Source organism: Carassius auratus, chromosome 14 (genome assembly GCF_003368295.1).
Source record: "Carassius auratus strain Wakin chromosome 14, ASM336829v1, whole genome shotgun sequence".
Lineage (NCBI taxonomy): Eukaryota > Metazoa > Chordata > Actinopteri > Cypriniformes > Cyprinidae > Carassius > Carassius auratus.
In genome coordinates, this window is record NC_039256.1 from 5,860,887 (window position 1) to 5,881,046 (window position 20,160).

Consider the following 20,160-nt stretch of genomic DNA (forward strand, 5'->3'; position numbering starts at 1 on the left):
AACTTTTCCACTTTTATGGCACTGCTAGTAAAGAGCGGATGGTACTGTATCAGTGTGAGCTATTGTTAGACACAGTGGCATCTTCTGTGTGCTGCCTGACCATTGTGAAATCCATCAGCAAAGCATTCATTCGTATAACACCTGGAAAGCCATTCTGCCTCAGAAATGTATTTCTCCTCTCCCAATGTGTTATTTCAAGGTAAGATTAATATCAGTGCGAAGGCTCTGCGATGAATTTCAAGAGGGCATCCCCGGGCAAAGTATGCAAAAAGTGAAATTTGTTGTGGCGCTGTGCCGCATGGAGCATGATCACCATATGGCTCTCCCCAAATCATCACAGTGTCAACAACAAACATATGTGGGTCTGTCTTGTGGCTTGTTTTCGGGAAAAACATGTGCTTTATTACTTCAGCTGAACTTTTGTTTGGAGGAGTGATGCAAAGAGGCATATTTCTGTCAGCGTATTCTTCTGTGTAATGTTCTATTGTGTTATCAGGGATATGAATATATTTGCCGAGCGGCTGGGCTCACATTTCTCTCATCCTGCTGCCTTCAGAGGTGCACATGCTTACTGCTGCAACTCCAGTTCTCTAGTTAGAGCTGCAATGAACTTGATTTGTTGGAAGTTCCAAAATCAACAGTCATCAGTGTTTGAATAAAATGCGGATATGATATTACACTGATACAAAAAAAAAAAAAAAAAAAAAAAAAAACACCTTTATAATCTGGTTGGTTATTTCTCATATGAGGTTAAAAAGGTTAAAAAAGTTACTTATAATTTTGCAGTTACCCAATTTAAGGATTCATTAATTATAAATGATTCTAAATTAATATGTATATATATATAATATTCATATAATTATATTATGATAATAAATATATCATAATACTAATAAATAATGTATACAATTTACTTAATAGTATTGTTAAATACATGATGATGATGATGCTGATAATAATGATAATGATAATAATAATAATAATAATAATAATAATAATAATAATAATAATAATAAGTATAATAATAATAATAAGTATAATAATAATAATTATTATTATTATTAGTGTCACATTACTGTATAATTTTACATATTAATAATAAACAAATAAATAAATACATAAGTAAATAAATAAATAAATAAATAAATAAATAAATAAATAAATAAATAATAATAATCATAATAATCATAATAATAATAATTAAAAATAGCACATATCAATTATTCAGACAACATTAATGTGGGTCTGGACCTGATTCCTTCACCTTTAAGACATGTGTACACTCTAAATTAGTTCATTAGGTTGAATAATTCAGCCATTTTTAAATAATTGTTTATTTATTTATATTTTTCTTGTTACCATAAAATAATAAAAGGTTATTAATTTTTTATAAGAAAGCCAAAGCAATGCATATTTATTTATTTATTTAAATGCACTTTTATTTATATTTGTTTGTTTTCTGAAATGTTTATTTTAATATTACTAATACAATATTAACAATGGTTTATACACAGTACTTATTCAATTGTATTGTTATTAATACTTAATTTTACATTACACACAGGCCTATATTTTATTTTATTTTTATTTTTGTATTAAAAACAAATAATACACCTGGCACAGAACAAGCATGTATTTTATAAGGACAACACAAGAATTGAAAAAAATAAATAAAATAATAATAATAATAATAATAATAATAATAATAATAATAATTATTATTATTATTATTATTATTATTATTATTATTATTATTATTATTAATTGGGTTTAAACTGCATTATTAAAGCCTCTGGACTGAGTGTTCACAGGTGGTGTGTGCTGGACACAGGTGGAGCTGCTCTGGTTCAGAGTGCTGCGCCGGTCCTTTCAGAACGAGTGACCGCCTCCAGCGAGCCCTGACTCCGCCTTCCTCAGGGCTGCGTGTCGCTGAGCGGAGAGAGGCAGCGGCAGTGCGAGCTGCTCCGCGCGTCAGTGAGGGAGACAGACACCGTTCCTGCATATGCGGCCACCGGCACCTCACTGAAACACACCGACCATGGACCTATTCGAGTTTGACTTCTTCAGGGACTGGGAGCTGGAGCAACAGTGGTACGTCCGCGGGCTTCATGTGTTTATATGCGTTGATTTTACTGAATGAAATGTCTTTGTCATGCGCTCCGATCTGACGTGGTCACATTCCGAAATACGAGTGAAACCCATTATGACGCATGATAACGGCCGTGTCTCAAACCCCAGTGAGCAACCTACCTCCACTGCGTTTTTGGGCATCGTAGACGCGTTCCGAACGCGCATTCGCAAAGCGCCGATGATGTCCAGAAATGCTGTCTTGGTAGGCAGCTCGCTAGGGTCCGTAGTGCTGACTTCTGCTGTCTCCGGTGATGGGACTGCTCTTCTGTTTATAGACATGCATCATAAATTATGATTGGGACAGCTTTAATTACAGCATCGCTGTTTTGATGAATTGCGTGTTGATAAATTGAATTATAGGTTGAAACTACATAAAATAAACAAGGAGCATATTTTGACACTTCTTCCTGCTACATTAAACTGAATTGATCTGATTATTGTTTGATTCGATTATCATGAATCAAAAGTCCTAAATGAGTCAGCTAGTCACACTTTATATTAGAAGTCATGTTTGGGCAGTTACACTGTAAGTAATGAGTAATATAAATAACATAATTAACATGTAATTACATATTAGTCAAACATATTGTGAGGCATCATCTGAAATTCAGTTGATTAGTGGTTTAAGTGCTGCTGTTTATTAAATGCACAGTTATGTATTGTGGAGATGTTTGCATTTATAAAGCAAAACCCCTTATACAATTATTAATTTTGAATAGCCTATGCATTTTTAAGTGAATGAGTTTAAGTTTGTTTATAAACCTCTACTACTAATTGCCTGTTAGATTTGTTTGTCTTTATCCATTATCCATGCAAACATGAGTATTTCTTATTAATTTAGCTTATTTAATCATCATTGTTAATGAGGGCATTCAGCTAGTGCGCCCCCTGCTGGTCAGGGTTATATGCTGTTTATATTTTTATCCTCCACTACAATATGATTTCAGCATAATTCTCTGCCTTGAATATTTGCTGGTTTTGAACACTCTCCACATCCCCACCATGTGGCAGAGCCCAGGAACCCGCCGAGTGCTGACATGAGTCCACACAAAAGCAATACAGCAGAGAACATGAACAATAACAGTGAAGCGCCTCCAAATATTCGAGCGTTTGTCATTTTTCCTATATTGACAAATGCAGTTGGTCCGGTTAGCTGCTATTGTCCTGGATGACACATGTCTTTTTCCTTTGTCGAGCCGAGTCTCAGTTGCACATTTTTAAAAACCTTTTATCCTCTTTCTTTTGTTTTTATCCTCACCGTCCTGCACATGACAGAACACCGTCGAGCTATTATATAAGCAGGAATATGATTTGTAGAATACGGTTTTAAGTGGCCACATATTCTTGAGTGTATGGTTTTGCCACTAATTTATAGGAACCTTATACCTGTATTTATTTAATAGTGCTTGAAAAGGACTAGCACACATTTTGGTTACACCTTTCTCTTGAAAATGTTCAATGGGAATATGATCATCCGAATCCGACTGACTCTCGAGTGTTATAATATGTCAGTATTCTGTCTAGCGACTTGCTGTATGAAATATGAATCCTTTTTTGAATCCCCTTCAGTGATGGCACATTGTCTTGTTGACGTCTGTTGTCTGAAAAACATGTTGTCTTTATTTTCCATATAGTCACTACAAGCATACTTAAGGTTAAAGGTTATTTTTTCTATGCGCTGTGCTGATATTAAAACTCCTCTCTCTCAGGAATAGCTACCGGCTTAGTTGCTTATTACTTCTGCGGTGGTGGCAATTTTGTCTGTTGTTGCCACATTCATAACCCTGAGCTACCCATTAAGTCTGTGAATATTTATGAGGGTATTTAAAAAGCCATTTTTGTGTGCTAAGTTTGTTTGGCCTGGGTTTTAACGGCAGTATTGCTATTTTTACCACTATCCCGTCGACCTCCCCAAAAAAATGCATTTGAAATGTAGATTCGGCTAAATACTTAGATGAGTGATCGTTCTGTGCTGTGTGGCGATAAATCAGTGTTTCAGAAGCAAGCGTACTATAATAATGCACTCATAATTCACTGTCTTTGTGTTTAATACTTGCCATGCTCATCTGATGGCCCGGGGCTGTACTCAGCAATCATATTGATTTGAATCTGATCTCCCGTATGTTGGTCCGGGCTTTCGACACGAGTTGGATTTAATCAAGTCAGATTAGGTGGTGCACAATTCAGTGAGGTGCAAAATGAGCTCAATGGAGAGCGGTGCCTTATTTGTAGACAAAGGTTAAGCACGGGAGGCAGTGAGGCGCGGGGGACTGGGACATGCTTTTCCGTGCTGACACAGCCGTGACATGAATGGCTGCCACAATTATGTTGGCTCTTCACTTTAACGGAGTCAAATGGCTTTGAAGTGTGTTTTTCGATTATTCTGCGAAAGTAATTGCTCTGTGTGTGGTGCAGCTTTTCGTTTGCTAAATCATTTTTATATTATGAGCGTGTGAGTTAAGTATTTGTCGTAACCAATGCATTTGGATTAGAGAACCGGAACTATGGTTCATTCAAATTTATATGCCTATATTTTATAGGTTTGCGCCTTTAGTGGTAATAGAAGACCTCGTAATTAGCCGCAGCCATTTATTGTGACTCTCTTTTCATTTGGCGGGGCTTTATGGCCGCCCTGAGAGCAGGACCAGGAGGGATTATTCAGTGACTCAGTTGTGCCTTTTTTCCTGTTACTTGCCCTTTCTCAGCAGGGATTCCTGTCCCAATAACTCATTTTTATATCCTGGTGTTAAAATGTGCAAAGACGAATGAGAAGTTAACCAGATTTCGGACTCTGTGCATTTGTTTTGTATATAGAAAACATAGGCTGTACTTTTGCATTGTTTGTATAAATATTCAGAAAACCACACACGCGCACACACAAACACACACACACACACACACACACACACACACACACACACACACACACACACACACAATATATATATAAAATATTTATGTATGTATGTACTGTATGTATGCATTTTTACCAGCTATGCAAATTGAACGTAGTGTTTATTTTCATTTGAGCTGATTTGAGCTGAATCTTAAACTAGATTCTAATTTCATTTACAAATTGAAGCAAAATTATGATTTATATATATATATATATATATATATATATATATATATATATATATATATATATTTATTTATTTTGTTGTTGTTGTTATATGTAGGTTGTAGACTTTGATTATGCATGCATAAATAAATTTTTCACATAAATGCAATTTCACCTAATAGCTGCTTCGTCATTGTCACAACTTATTTTGCACGTAAATAAACCTGCACAACAAAGTATTTGCTGTGTAAGTATATGCAAGTAAGATTAGACCAATCACAATTTAGAATGCAAGTATATTGAATAAAGAAGACCAGTCACCAACCATGTGAATATTATGTTGGCTACATCAGTCTGCATACACTGCACGTTTACTATACATTATGTAGCCTGCTGTATCAATTTTATGGGATTTCTTTTTTTTTTTTTTTTTTTTTTTTTTTGTGCATCATCTTAAATGCACTACTTATTGAAAAAACAATGTCAGTGTGAGCAAACAGCACAATATTTATACAATACAATAGCATAGTGCAAATAAATAAATACATAAATAAATAAATACATAAATAAATAAATAAATAAATAATAAATAATTACATTAATTAAATAAATAATTACATTAATTAAATAAATAAATAAATAGATTGCTCATAAGAATGAAACTACAAAACAAAGGGGTCTCTAAGCAGAACAATTACAGAAATTGAGTAAATAATTTCTATTAAGGTTTTTTAACCAACAAAAATATTGATATATAAATTAATACCAAGATAAACAACAACAACAAAACAAAAAAAAATATATATATATATTTCTGACAGTTTACTTAGTTGAATTATGTAATGTTTTGAAGACATGTGAGATTCCAACATACTATTTAGTTACAATTTACATTGAATGATGCAACGAACCCTTTCTAAATGTTGGCTAAATGCTCAAAAGCAGTGAAATACAATACAAACTATGAGAAAATAAATTGGTAGCAAACAAAAAGAAAATGCACATTGCCAAACCAAGTTCTCTCATTTATTTAGTGAAGTTCAGAAAGTAGGGCACTTAGAGTGTGACAAACAAAATGTTCTGTTACGCTGTGAAACAACACTTTCTCTTGGTTTATTGTGTGTGTGTGTGTGTGTGTGTGTGTGTGTCGTGTCCACTTTGTAGCACATTGTGTGCTGTTTCTCTTTGGTCCCATGCTGTTGAGTCACAGGGATTGAACATGCTCCGTGGTCGTGGCACAGATCTTCCACATTTCCCAGCGTCCCTCGCCCTCCCCACTTCCACCTTGACCACAGCTGGGGACCATATATCACACGGCTCGCTCGAGGAGCCGTGCTCCGTGCCAATCTCATTTGTGCCCGGCTTGAAAAGGCAGCCAAGCCAGGCTGTGCCCGGCACATCTCTGCGGCGGCCGCGCGAGCGAAGAGACTCGGCAGTTGGCATGCTGTTTGTGAGAGCTGGCTGCCAAGCACAGCGCCCGCGGTCTCATCATTTTGCCACCTGCAAAAAGAAAGCCAAGCGCTGTGGCATGATAAAGGTTGGCACGCTGCTCAGGTTGTATGGGAGAGACAAAAGGTGACGGGTTGCCACCCTTCTGTCCTCAGGTTCGGCACGCAATTAACAAGTTTCTCTCAAGAGACGGCGGTCGGTAGAACTGCGGATTTGAGTAGTTCAATAGCTAAAGATCTATGGACACAAATATGACTTTCAGCTCAATAAATATATATATATATATATATTCATTCACAGGAGATGAAGGCAGCAAATGTTTTCGAACTAAACAGACTGCACAGATGAACCAGCAGGTGCTAATTTACCTTGATTCACGTGATCCTGCATCTCAATGGCATCAGCGTAACACAGAACAGTCGAAATGGCTCGGGGAGCGATGTTGAAAGAGGAAACTCTTCTTGAGGTCTCTCAGCCGTGTCTCTGGACGACTGTCCGGCTCTGGAGAAGTTATTAGCTGAGCACTAATTACAATAGACCCAGTTAGGGCTGTGCTAATGGCCCCGCAAATTCAAATGCTTAAATATCTGCTTCAATTAGCCTTGAGCGTTTCGTTTAGACCGCGTCGTTGTACGTGACAAGACTGTTTCGAGTCAAATATCAAAGGTGCATAAAAAAGCAAACAAAACATGAACGGAATCTGATTTCGGCCAAGGCTGTGTGCCAAAGACTAATGTAGTCGTTGATGAACAAAGCGAGGTTACGTAAACAGTGGTTGATTATCGTAACAATTTAAAGAGTTGCTGGTAAATGTGTGAGTGGCACAATTTTGTGATACTTGCCACAATCAAGGACTTTCTACAGCCAGAGTGATGGATTTGATATTTAAAAAAAATAGAATTTAATTGGTCAAATTACTTTGGATAGACTCCGGAAAAATATTTAGACGTAAATTCAAAGGTAAAGGTATTTGAATTGCATATCACATATCAATCCATTATAAATGTTTACTTTAAAAAAAAACAAATGTTATGTGTTGCATATTTGTCAGTCGTACATAAATAAAGCAATTTGTAAAAAAAAAAAAAAAACAATTATGATTATGATTATTATTTTCTTTAACTTATGTTTGTTGGTTTAGTTAAAACTGTAATCCAATCAAATGTAACATTTTAAATGCAATTAAAATATATAAATCATACATGTTTTTAGATTTTTAAAAGGTTATGATTATTATAATTAAAAAATAACTTCATGTTAATGTATTGTAAAATTTATTCAATAAAAAAAAAAAAAAATCATTTATTCCTGTGATCATTTTCAACTTCATTCCTCCAGTCTTCAGGGTCACATGATCCTTCCGAAATCATGTGACAAGAATTCTCATATGCAGATTTGCTGCTCAAGAAACATTTCTGATTATTATCAGCATTGAAAACTGTGCTGATAAATATCTTTTTGTGGAAACTCTGAATTATTATTATTTTTTCTTTCTTTTTTTGTGATTGATGAATTCGAAACAGCATTTATTAAAAAAAGAATTAAATAAAGAAATTTTATCTTAACATTTTAAGTAGTTTTTAATGCCAATTTTGATCAAATTAATATGTCCTTGCTGATTAAAAGTATTAATTTATGTACAAAAATAAATACATTATATAAAAATAAAATAAAAATAAAAAAACTTTTAAACACTTGTCTTTATGTGCTATTTTGTCATATGCCATCAAAGCTGTAACAGAAATGTGTTGCTGGTCCTGGATGTTGGACACGACTTCAGGATTTAATAAGAGACATCAAAGTTGCTCTGCTCACATCAAATGAATCAAGCAAACTGATAGCCCAGGTGTACAATGCAACCGCGACAGCAGATCCATAATGAATGCCTTTCTCATTTGTCGACAGACTTCCGTTGCCGTCTGATTGGCTGGATTCCGTCTAAAGATCTTCAGGTTAATCAAGCTTCATGCTTCAAGCTTCCAGCTTACCTTTATGCCACGAAGCAATTTACTCCACTACCTCAAAGGTCACTGCTTCCACTGAAAGCACTCTATGACAAATATGATGATTCAATACAGCCATGCAGGAGGCATCTGTTAGAGCGCTTTTTTCAATCTCATTTCTTTCTGAGAGATGAATCAGTCTGTCTTTTAGACTGACCTTTTGCTGTTAGCTTGGTGGAAGCAGAAGAAAATTGCACATTCTTATTAGAGCCCTAATGTTAATGAATGTCTTCGATTGAATTATATTCAGATGTTTGTCGTTTTAGAGAGTGAGAGATGTGTGTTGCTTATTGCTCGAGTTCATGCATGTTGGGAGGAAACAAAGCTGAATTCCTGACAGTCGAGCAGCATGGGGAGCCGTATATGATGTATATGAGTTACTGTACAGTATGTGCCAAATACTGAACCTTGTGTGTGATTTTACAGTTGCATCTATTCTTGGAGCATTGTTTTATGTGTGGGCATTTTACCAAAGCTCTGTGACAAAGATGGTTGAATATTATTTAGAAAATATTAATGCACAGTACCAAATACACAAAAATCGGATTCCTGAGACATATTTATATGCAAAAATCTGTACTGCTGCATTCTGGAACAAAAGGTTGTGTTGTTTCTGTTGTTGTTGTTGTTGTTGTTGTTTAACATATCTTTTTCCTTGATTTATTTGATATGAGCTAGGCTTCCAACTTCTGTCTTCTATTACATGCTCCAATTTATTTTATTTTGTTGTAATGTATATATTATATTCATATATATATATATATATATTGCCACTGAATTTGCTGACAGCAATTATGAGCATGCAATAATATTTTGTATGGAAAATATCAACTTTGACATTTTGATTATAAGTCTTTTTGTGTTATTGGGAAGAATGTGAAATGGTTTTCAGACAATGCAGAGTGGATGGATAGTGACAAAATGTTCAGTTTACAGCAAATCCAAAATGTGCAATTTGGATATAAATGTGTTACAGTTAAAACTAAAACCATTACAAAATTGTTACAAACAAACAAAACACACAATGAATGAATTAATGAATATATAAAATCTACTAACATAACTAATAATGTTCTAACATAACTAAACAAAAGTAAATAAATAGATAAAAACTACACAGACATTTTTTAAAACAACATAAAATAATGAATAAATTAGTATTTTTTATAAAATATATTCATTAACTGAAATAAAATAAAAAATATATATAAACTGAAACTCATTTTACTACTTTTTTCAAACGCAGCATTTTTCATTTTAATTTAGTTTAGCTTGATGTGCTAACATAAGTAAAGCAAAAACGGAAATAAAAAGGAATCAAAACTATACCGACATTAAAAAAAAAAAAAAAAAAAAAAAAGTATTATATATAATAAAATCTAATTTAAAATATTATCAAAAACTACAATAGAATAATAAAAAAAATTCTTTTGAAAGATGCCAATCTAAAAGTAATGTTATTTTCTTATAAATAAATACAAAATAAGAAATTATAGATTTATTGATTGTGATTGATTGATTGATTGATTTATTGATTGATTGATTGATTTATTGATTGATTGATTGGATGAATGAATGAATGAATGAATGAATGATGCATTTCTATAGCGCTTTATTGTGTGTTGATGTACACCTAAAGTGCTTTACAAATATAGTGGCGGGGGTCTCTCCTAAACCACCACCAATGTGCAGCATCAGTGCACTCACCAGACACTAGCTACAGGTGGAGAGGAGAGAGAACCATAGAGTCAATCAAGTGGTTGGGGATTATTAGGAGGCCCTGATTGACATAGGCCAGGGGGGCAATTTGGCAAGGGCCTACTCTTTTACGAGAAGTAAAAGCCTCACTGATATGACTATGGCTGGCTGTGGTTGGTTAGTTGATTGATTGGTTGAGTTGGTTGATTTACTGATTGATTGATTGATTGATTGATTGATTGATTGATTGATTGATTGATTGATTGATTGATTGATTGATTGATTGATTGACTGATTGATTGGCCGGCCATCATGTCTCTGTGAGAGGTGTGAGTATTTGTGTGTTTGTGTCCAGATATTACTGTGTGTTGACGTTCACATTCTGAAACGTCAGGACTGAGCAAACAGTGGCCGGCGTTTGGCTTCAGCGTGTAAAAAGTGAAATCTCACCTTGTTTATTGGGAGCCGCAGAAGCGCTAAAGAGCAGACATGCCTGCCAAATATCACAATCACACAGAGCTCCGTCATTCACATCCAACTGTCCACCTTTCACAGCACATGCTAATTCGTCCCATTAAACGTGGCTCATTCACATCGAGCTTAAAGTGGCTGAAAAACTACTAAGAGTGTTGTCATTCTAGCTGCTCGAGTGCTCTGAAAGTCCCCCTGGCTTTTATTGTTTGATAAAGATCGGAAAAGAACACACATCTTTATCAGAGGAGGAGAGAAAAGCTGAGATAAGGAAATGAATTGAAGCCAAAATGCTTTAAATGGAAGACTATCTCCCTGTGAGAAACTCATAGAGCTGTTAAGATCCGTGAGTTACAAAAGGGCCACAGATGCATGGAGACTGATCTCACCGGAGGGGAGAAAGTTCTGCGGAGCAGTGCATTTACAATTTGATGCTAGCTTGAGCTGGACATTTTCTTTGAAGGTTATAAGGGAAGGTAGACTCCACCAGTAAAAAAAGACTGGATTGAATTTATACTTCTCACTACCTTAAAATTCTTATTATTCACAGGCATCTGCTTTATTAATTAATTAATTATTTGTGTTTCAATTAGTTTGTTTGTCTATTCTTTTTTTTTTTTTTTGGTAGAGAAATATAATGACTGGTTGTACAAGATATATAGGAATATATAAATTGAAATTGAAATTGTTCATTGTTATAAATCTTTGTTGCTTTGAAAGGCGCTATATAAATTAAACATATTATAAATGCCATTTTAAATTTTATTATCTAAAACAATATAATTTTCTAACATAATAATAATAATAATAATAATAATAATAATAATAATAATAATAATAATAATAATAATAATAATAGTTGTTGTTTTTATTGCTATTTATTATTATTATTATTATTATTATTATTATTATTATTATTATTATTATTATTATTTTTATTATTATTATTATTATTATTGGTGTTTAAATTATAATGTTATGTTTTAAATTATATGTATTGTAATAATATTGACAATTATAATAATAACTTTGTTAAATGTTATTTTGTCCTAATAATAATAATAATAATAATAATAATAATAATAATAATAATAAAAATAAAAATAAAAATAATTTTATTCATTGGTAAGACTAGATAGATATCTTTTAGATGTATTTTGTATTAATATTTTATTAAAACGACCTAATAAAATAATTCAAAAGCATATTTAAAAAAAAACAAAAAAATTACCTTTCAGTCATTAAAAAAGTAAATAAATAAATAAATAAATAATAATAATAAAAACAGTGTGCCACCCCAACAATCACTCTTCAAAGTGCTTCACAGCCTATTTGCTGTATCTGTCGTTCTCTTTTATAGAAATCTTTCACATCACACTTCTTCATATCACTGTGAATGTAGCAAAATAGCTCTATTACTTCAGTCCGCTTAGATTAGACAGCACGTCTTATACAAAAAACTGTTTTTAGAACGCTGTATTATTCCATCAAAAGCTTCAAACCTAATGTTCCTCTGTGTCTGTGTGACGGCTTTGAGTGCCAGGCGGTTTTATTCTCAGGTAGGAGAGTGTCAGATGCTGCCGTAATACTGCATGCATATTCATGCATAAATAAACAGCAATGAACAGGTTTGACGTGCTGACACCCTCGTTGTTGTGTGGAGCTGAGTTATGGTCGACTGCTGCATGATAACAACCATAATAGAAGTGTTTTCCTCACACCTCAGAAGCCTTCACGGCATGAATCATTCAATCAAAGCAGGTGGTGCTATTCCTGCAGAAGGTTTTTTTTTTCTGAAATCCTCATTTCTCAAGGAATGTGTTTGCTGTAACACTTGTCGTGGTGCAATACACAGTTGTACATGAATCAGTCCCCCTTTTTGTTTCATTTTGTTACATTTGTCTTCATTATCTCCATGTACTTTCTCTTGCAAAAAAGAATAAGGGAGTGGAAGTGCTTCTGAGTGGAAGGGAGGATCAGTTATTTTGATTGATTGATTGATGGGATAATGATGGGATTATAATTTAAAATAGTTTTGGTAGCATCAATAACAATCGGTTTATAAAAAAAATAAAAATAAAAATTCTTATATGCTGATTTTTTTATCAATGTTGGCAACATTTGTTCTGCCAAATATATTTCTTGGGAACTGCAATACTTTTTTCAGGATTTTTTGAGGAATAAAAAGTCAAAACGAACACTATACACAATATTAATATTTTTTTAACAATATAAATCTTAGCTATCACTGCTTAAAAAAAGTATTCACATCCTTGCTGAATCAAAGTTTTAATTTATTTCAATAAAAGAAAGAATACAAATTTACTGGCCCCACATGTTTAAAAAAAAAAAAAATATATATATATATATATATATAATTCTGTAATTAGCTATTAGTTTGTAATTTTACATTTATTTTAAATATATATAAAGTAAAAATATTACTTTAAATATAAATTATTATATATATATATATATATATATATATATATATATATATATATATATATATATATATATATATATATATATATATATATTATTATATATATATATATATATATATATATATATATATATATATATATATATATGTTATTATATATGTATATATATATATATATATATATATATATATATATATATATATATATATATATATATATATATATATATATACATTTTTATTTATTGCAAAACGTTTAGAATTGGTCTATATTGGTCTAGTGCATGACCTATCAAATTCTGCAATTAATTGTATATATTTATTTAAATCTTTAATGTTAAGCATGAGCAGTGGTAATAATTCTTGCCTTAGTGACACCAAGTCACTAAGTAAAAAGTGGCTTTGAAGCTAATAATTTGCCTCAGTGTTTACTTGGGCATGTATTCTCTAACAACTAGTTTGTTTAACTGAATGAGTTAACATCACGCCTGCATTATAACTCTTTAACATGTTCAGATAATTCCCTTAGTGTTACTGCAGTCGCGTGAACCCTGCAGGCTTTCCACGTCCTCCCGTTGCCTGGAAAATCAAACCTTTTAGTTACAGAAGCACCGCGGGGACTTCATGCTAAAACGGCCTGTAAAGCAGCAGACAGGAAGCTAGGGCTTCAGAAGTCAACAGAGGAATGATCTAGATGGCAGAGGAAAACGTCATCAATTCAGCGCTGACGGCAACAGAGCCCGGCTCCAGTGATTTATGGCACGTTGCTGTTTTTCCCAGCGTGCTGTTCCTCCTCCGCCGTGGCATTGAGTTATTACCCAAAGTGTGAGCAACATACCTGTTAGAGATCAATCCAGCACTTTCTCTGTTTGCAGGGGCCTGCTTGACTTCCATGTTCGCAGCTTTACTCGCATTGATATTTCGCTATTGATTTCCCTCTGTTCATTTCTTGCCTCCTTCAGCAGCTGGAGCGATAGGCCAGTTGTGTTTAGCAGGTTTTATTGTGATGTGACGAAGACGGATGTGACATTGTCCTCTGTGGACCGCTGGATAGTGGAAGTGTTAATGAAGCCATTAGCACAGTCCGAGAGAGAGGAGAGTGTGGCGAAATTACCATTACCCAGCCAACATTAAGTCGTAATCTGCCAACTTCTCTTTCTCTCGCTGTCATTTTCTCCATTTCCACCTCTTTTTCTCCCACACTTGCTGATCCACTTCGACTGTCCTGTAAAGCTTCATTAATTCATTTGTTATCAAAAGCAGTTAACCACCAAAAGAGTGCGGAGGAGTGAAGGGGGGTCGTGATAATGTATACTATAATTACCATCCACACCAGCTTCCAAATGCACGAACCCAGACGAATAAAAAAATTGGCTACACAATTCATAAATCTCATTACCTCAAAACTCCATTCTTATAAAGAGACAGAAGCTCATTTGCTTTGCACAAAAGCAGGAAAAAAAAATTCATCACTTAAAAGCGCTCGGGTAACCTTGGATTTATCTGAAGTTGAAGAAATTTCTCAGTGCTTTCTCGTCGACAGATTAGGTACATTCTGGAAAGCCCACATCTCTCAGAGCTTCTTATTTCCTGATGGACTGTGACTAATTTTAAGCTTGTTTAATTAAGTTCAAAATGCTTCTCTACCGCGAAGTTGGACGGGTGTGCACCATCCCAGTTGCTCCAAAAAAATGAAACTTTCGTTCTATATTTATATTAACATATACAAATAAAAATCTAAACATTGACATATTACATTCAGATAGCTGTTCTTAATCCCGTGAAACTTTTTTGACTGTTGACGTTGGTAACGTGTTTTAACGTAATAATGTCACCAACAACAACTGCGCATTTGACTTAATATTGTAGTTTTCATGAAAACAATGATGCAATAATGATTGGATAATTAATAATTATATTATGGTTTTATTGAATAACACTATTAAAATATAATGTAATACAAAATAATCTGTATTATAAAAAAATGGCCAGTGGCCTGGTAATTGTTGTTACACTTATAGGATGATCAAATCCTTGTTTAATATTGACCAAACATTTAACCTGTTAACCAGACTATGTCTGATTTACAGCTGTGGATGTGTTTATGACTGGTTATTATGACGAATCTGCTATGCACTGCGTTTTGATTCTTCATGTTTTGATGTGTACTGCTTACACGTTAACAGGTTTTAATTCAAATATCAACTTCATTTTTATTTATTATTTTTACACCTTTTTGTGATAGATATGCTACGGCCTCTTTATTTCTTCAACATAAACGTGGACATCAAATCCCTTACCAAAATGAACCATGGTTTTATTGTAGTAAAATTGCTTAATTTTATTTTGTGGGATTTCTGAATGCCAAAGACTATAAAATCAATCAGACAATTGTATTAATAAAATCATAACCATAGGCAATTGTCTAGAGCAACAATTATAATTTATAAATAATTAAATTAAATTGCAATTTATTTATTTACCTTATTAAAGTCCTATGTTGAGCCCTTTAGTAGTGTTTTTTATTTTATTTTTTATTTTATTTTTTGGAGGGGAGGGGGGGGTGGCACAGCAATACTATGAACATTAACAAAATAAAACAATGGCGTGCATATATTCTTCTCAAATAGTAAACACTGCCTCAGGTAATTATTCAACTAAACAGTAATAAAATAAAGAACAAAGAGACAACTTACAAGCAACAGAACAAATTGAACTGTGGAATAGTCGTCATGGATGTCTTGACCTGCATATTCAGACTTGCTTGATTCAATACCTTGGGTATCGAATTGAGTCAGTCCTCTGTACAATATAGTTTCAGTAAGAACATTGACTGCTAGTAAAATCCATCAAAACCAATCTGAACTCGAAGCTGTGGCTGAGAACTTATTTGTGAAGACGTGAAGATGTCTTAGGGGAATTGTTTCTCCAAATGAGTTTACTTATTGGCAGGGTCTTTCACTGCAAATAATCGACTAACCTTCGGAATGGTAATTTAAATGTTTTTGATTGGAAACAATGGGTTGATTTCTCTCAGAATGTAAGTTTAATTGCCCCATGTTTTACAGTCATTACATACAAATCTATGAAAAGAGCAAGCAAGCAAAAAAAAAGAACACCAATATTGGCAGGAATGGCTGAGAGAGAGAGAGGAAACAACAGACGCATGCTATCTGGGCAAAGAAATCTTTACAGGAAGTGTCAGCTCTACCAAAACCAATCCGTGTGTGTGGTTCTCGATAATATTGATCAGGCCAAACTATGCTTATGCTACCAATTAACATTGTACTTTCTCATTAGGGTCATATTAGACAAAGTCAGCAGTTGTTGATTGATGCCCAACAATCCAGAAAACATAGGAATCGATATGAAACTGCAAATATGTTGCTATCAACCCTAAAGCATAGTCAAGCAATCGTAACAATGCATTAACAAAGACAACATTTGCTTAGTAAGAAGTGTGTCTTGTTTGCTATATCAAGGTCATGTGATTGTGAATGATTTTCAATAGCATGTACATATGCGAGAAACTGGAGTGGTAGAAACTAGTTCATAACTTTTTTTCCCATCTGTTGTGATTTTTCAGCCATACATTGAAACCATATTAAAACGGTTTGATACACTAAATATTCATAAGTCAAAGCATGCTACACTTTTTGCACATTACTTGACTTCAGGAAGTGTTATCAGCAGTGCCACGAAGACAGTTATGGTGTTAATATGCTAAAATGGTGACACAATCATTGACGAAACACATTTTATTAAGACCCTGAGTAGATTGTATTGGGAGTGTGTTGATGTATTCAGTATATGGTTTGACTGTGGTGGGCCTCTCGGTCTCGGGTGAGGGCTTGTTTCCTGTGGCAGCCTTCCTGAATGAGGGACCTGAATGGTATCTGAGCTTTACAGGAATGCCAGGTCCTACGGTGCTCCTTGAGCTGGAGTCTGCATCCCCACCGTTCTGGCGTAACCGTGGTGGGTCGGGGTGGGGGATGCAGATAGCACAGGCCCTGTGGATGGAGATAAGGGTACCCTGGCAGCCATGAGTAAGGATGAGGAGGGGGCTCTAACAGCCCACCGCACCAGCACAACCTCTTTAACTTGCTCACATTGGTTGGTGTGAGGTTCAGAAACATGCTGTGGGCATAAGTCATAAATTCGGTAAATCTATAAAATGGTTTGTGAATGGATTCACAGTGGAATGTTTTAAAAAAATTATACTTTTTTATTTACTTTGTTCCAAACCACATTGAGAATTCACAGGTTCAGAGAATAATTCTCCTATTAGTCACTGTTCATGAGGCTGTAACAATACGGTGTTCTGTATGAAAACTGATAATAATCAGTAGACCAGACTCAGTCTCAAATCCATCCCAAGACCAAGATTTTTTCATGGTCTTGGTCTTGTTGTCATGGAATTGGGAGCATTAGGGTGAGACTTGAGACCCTCTTCCGGTGTTGGTCTTGACTCAGGCATGACTTTTTTATGGTCTCTTTCTTGACCCGGACTCAACCCTCTTCTTGTTTTGGTCATGACTTCACTTTAGAGCCTCTTAAGGTGGCAGCATGGACTTGGAAACTACAAACTCTCTTTAGGTCTCAATCTTGACTTGGACACTTCAGACCTTCTTCTAGCATCTGCTTTGACTTGGACTCAGTTCTCTTCCGGTCTTTGTCTTGACTTCAACACTTCAGACCCTCTACATGTCTCGGTCTTGACTCAAACTTAACCCACATCTGCTCATGGTCTTGGCTCTCACACTTCAGACTCTTTTCAGGTCTCAGTCTTGACTCAGTCAAGACTCCACTTCTAGTATCCGTCTTGATTTGGACTCAATCCTCTTCAGGTCTCAATTTTGACTCAAGACACTTCAGACTCTGTTAAGGCCTTGGTGTTGACTCAGACTCAACCCTTTTGTAAGATCTGTCTTGACTTGGACTGGACACTCCTCTGGTCTTGGTCTTGACTTTGACACTTTAGACCCTCTTCTAGTCTCAGTCTTGACTTAAACTCAACCTATTCAGGTCTCAGCCTAGACTCAGACTTAAAAAAGAGCTGATCTCGACCACAACACTGATGTCAGTGCACCAGTAGGCCACACTAAGAGAACAGTAGACTTGGGTATCAGCACTTATTTTCTAATTTGATTCCCACATTGAATTTCATAATAGATTTATGCCAAAACGCAACCAGATAACATAACTGTTTTAAAGGTGGTAATGTCATATGAAATCATATAATGTGATTGAATTCAGTTTTCCTTTGGTCAAAGTGTAAAATTACTAAGAGTGTGTGATGTAACAGGCTTGTTTTAATTCAGTTTAATCACCAGATCGTAACAGCGAATGGCATGCTTTGTTTGAAAAGTCTAGTGCACATGATTGCTTTTTGTTTACTTTATTCTAACATTTTTTTTTTATTCCTTATTAAATAAAAGTGAAATTTAGAGTGGAAATGTATAGATTGAAGAACAGAGTTTGGGAAATAATCTGAACAACAGATGTAATTAGGACATCTCTAAACAAACTTTTGAAAATCTAGCGACTGATTCTTTATCTGAAATGGTCATTCTAACAGTTGGGGAACTTGTGGATAAGACTTTGTGTCCAACAGAGAGATATATCTGTGAACTCTTGCATCAGATGGTCAGTGATGGTCTGTTGGTGGTTTGTGGGCTGAGACTAGGTCGGATGCTTCAGAAGGGCAACAAAGAATAGAAAAACGCAACAAATACTGTCATAGCATTCAGCCTCAAACTCAATAGGTTGTGTGTTGCACCCTGTTATACGAACACATACCTGAGGTAAGAATGCAAGTGAAACACTCATCAGAACAAAGCAACCAACACTAAACAGACGGCTGTGATAATGGTGAAGGCTCATAGCCAGATTGTTGTCTAGAGGCGCTAGCTGTAATTGTGTGGCTTATTTTTCGGCTCCTCCTTGCAGATGCTTGAGAGAGAGGGATGTGTTGAAGAGTGGTAGCACATCTGAAGCAGGTGCCGCTATATGTGTGTGAACAAACACTGCCTTCAAGTCATCACAGAATAATCACATTTACAAGATGATCGCACATGTATACCACTGCAGTGTGGTTATTACCAGTGAGAAACTGGATTTTCTGTGAGCTCTAGTTGAGGGCTGAGTTAAAGAAACATGACAAAAGCAAATTGGTATTGGTCATGATTATAGGGATGCATGAGACAGATACAGATGAGACAATAATTATTATCATACTATGGCTGATAACTGATAAATGTCAACATAACATAACTTTCACAATTGATTCTAATATGCTGATTTGCAGCTCAAAAACATTCCTTATTATTATCAGTTGAAAACTGTTGTGCTGCTTAATATACTTTGTGGAAGCCATGGTACATTCTGTTTTTTTTTAGGGGGGGGGGGGGACTTTAGAATTCCACATTTTTTAATTGTATTGTATGTATTATTATTTTTTTTTTACGCTTTTAAAGAGTTCAGAGTACATAACCATAAATTCTCTATGTATTTCAGCTGTTGCTATGTAATGCACTTCAGATGCTCACAGCCCTTTATCAGAGCAAACAATTAGTCACAACAGTAGGCAGTTGGTGAGAGTGAGTGTTGACGTAATCTACGCTCTGCTGTGCTGATGTTGTGTGTGTGTGTGTGTGTGTGTGTGTGTGTGTATGGGGCCTCAGCGGTCCACAGACCCCCCGCACTACCAGCAACGGGGGTGGGAAATGGGTTGAGTTTGCCTATAGTGTGTTGATACCCCTATCCGCCTCTCTTTGACACACTCTACTGTCGAGAAGCACACTAGGTTCAACCTCTTTGTCTTGTCATAGTGCTTTATGAACAAACTGCAGCTTTAATACAGAACATAGAATTTGTATGGTAGTCCACACACATACAAACAC

The 20,160-nt window shown here is 34.9% G+C and overlaps 1 protein-coding gene across 1 annotated transcript in view; it reads left to right on the forward strand.

Annotated features, from left to right (window-relative positions):
• Positions 1-1,834: 1,834 nt before the first annotated feature.
• LOC113114350 (AF4/FMR2 family member 2-like) overlaps positions 1,835-20,160 on the forward strand; it is a 198,513-nt gene continuing 180,187 nt past the window's right edge. Inside the window, exon 1 of the mRNA XM_026281262.1 lies at positions 1,835-2,091. Coding sequence (XP_026137047.1) covers positions 2,039-2,091 — 53 coding nt within the window. The 5' untranslated portion in view covers positions 1,835-2,038. The remainder of the gene's footprint in view (positions 2,092-20,160) is intronic.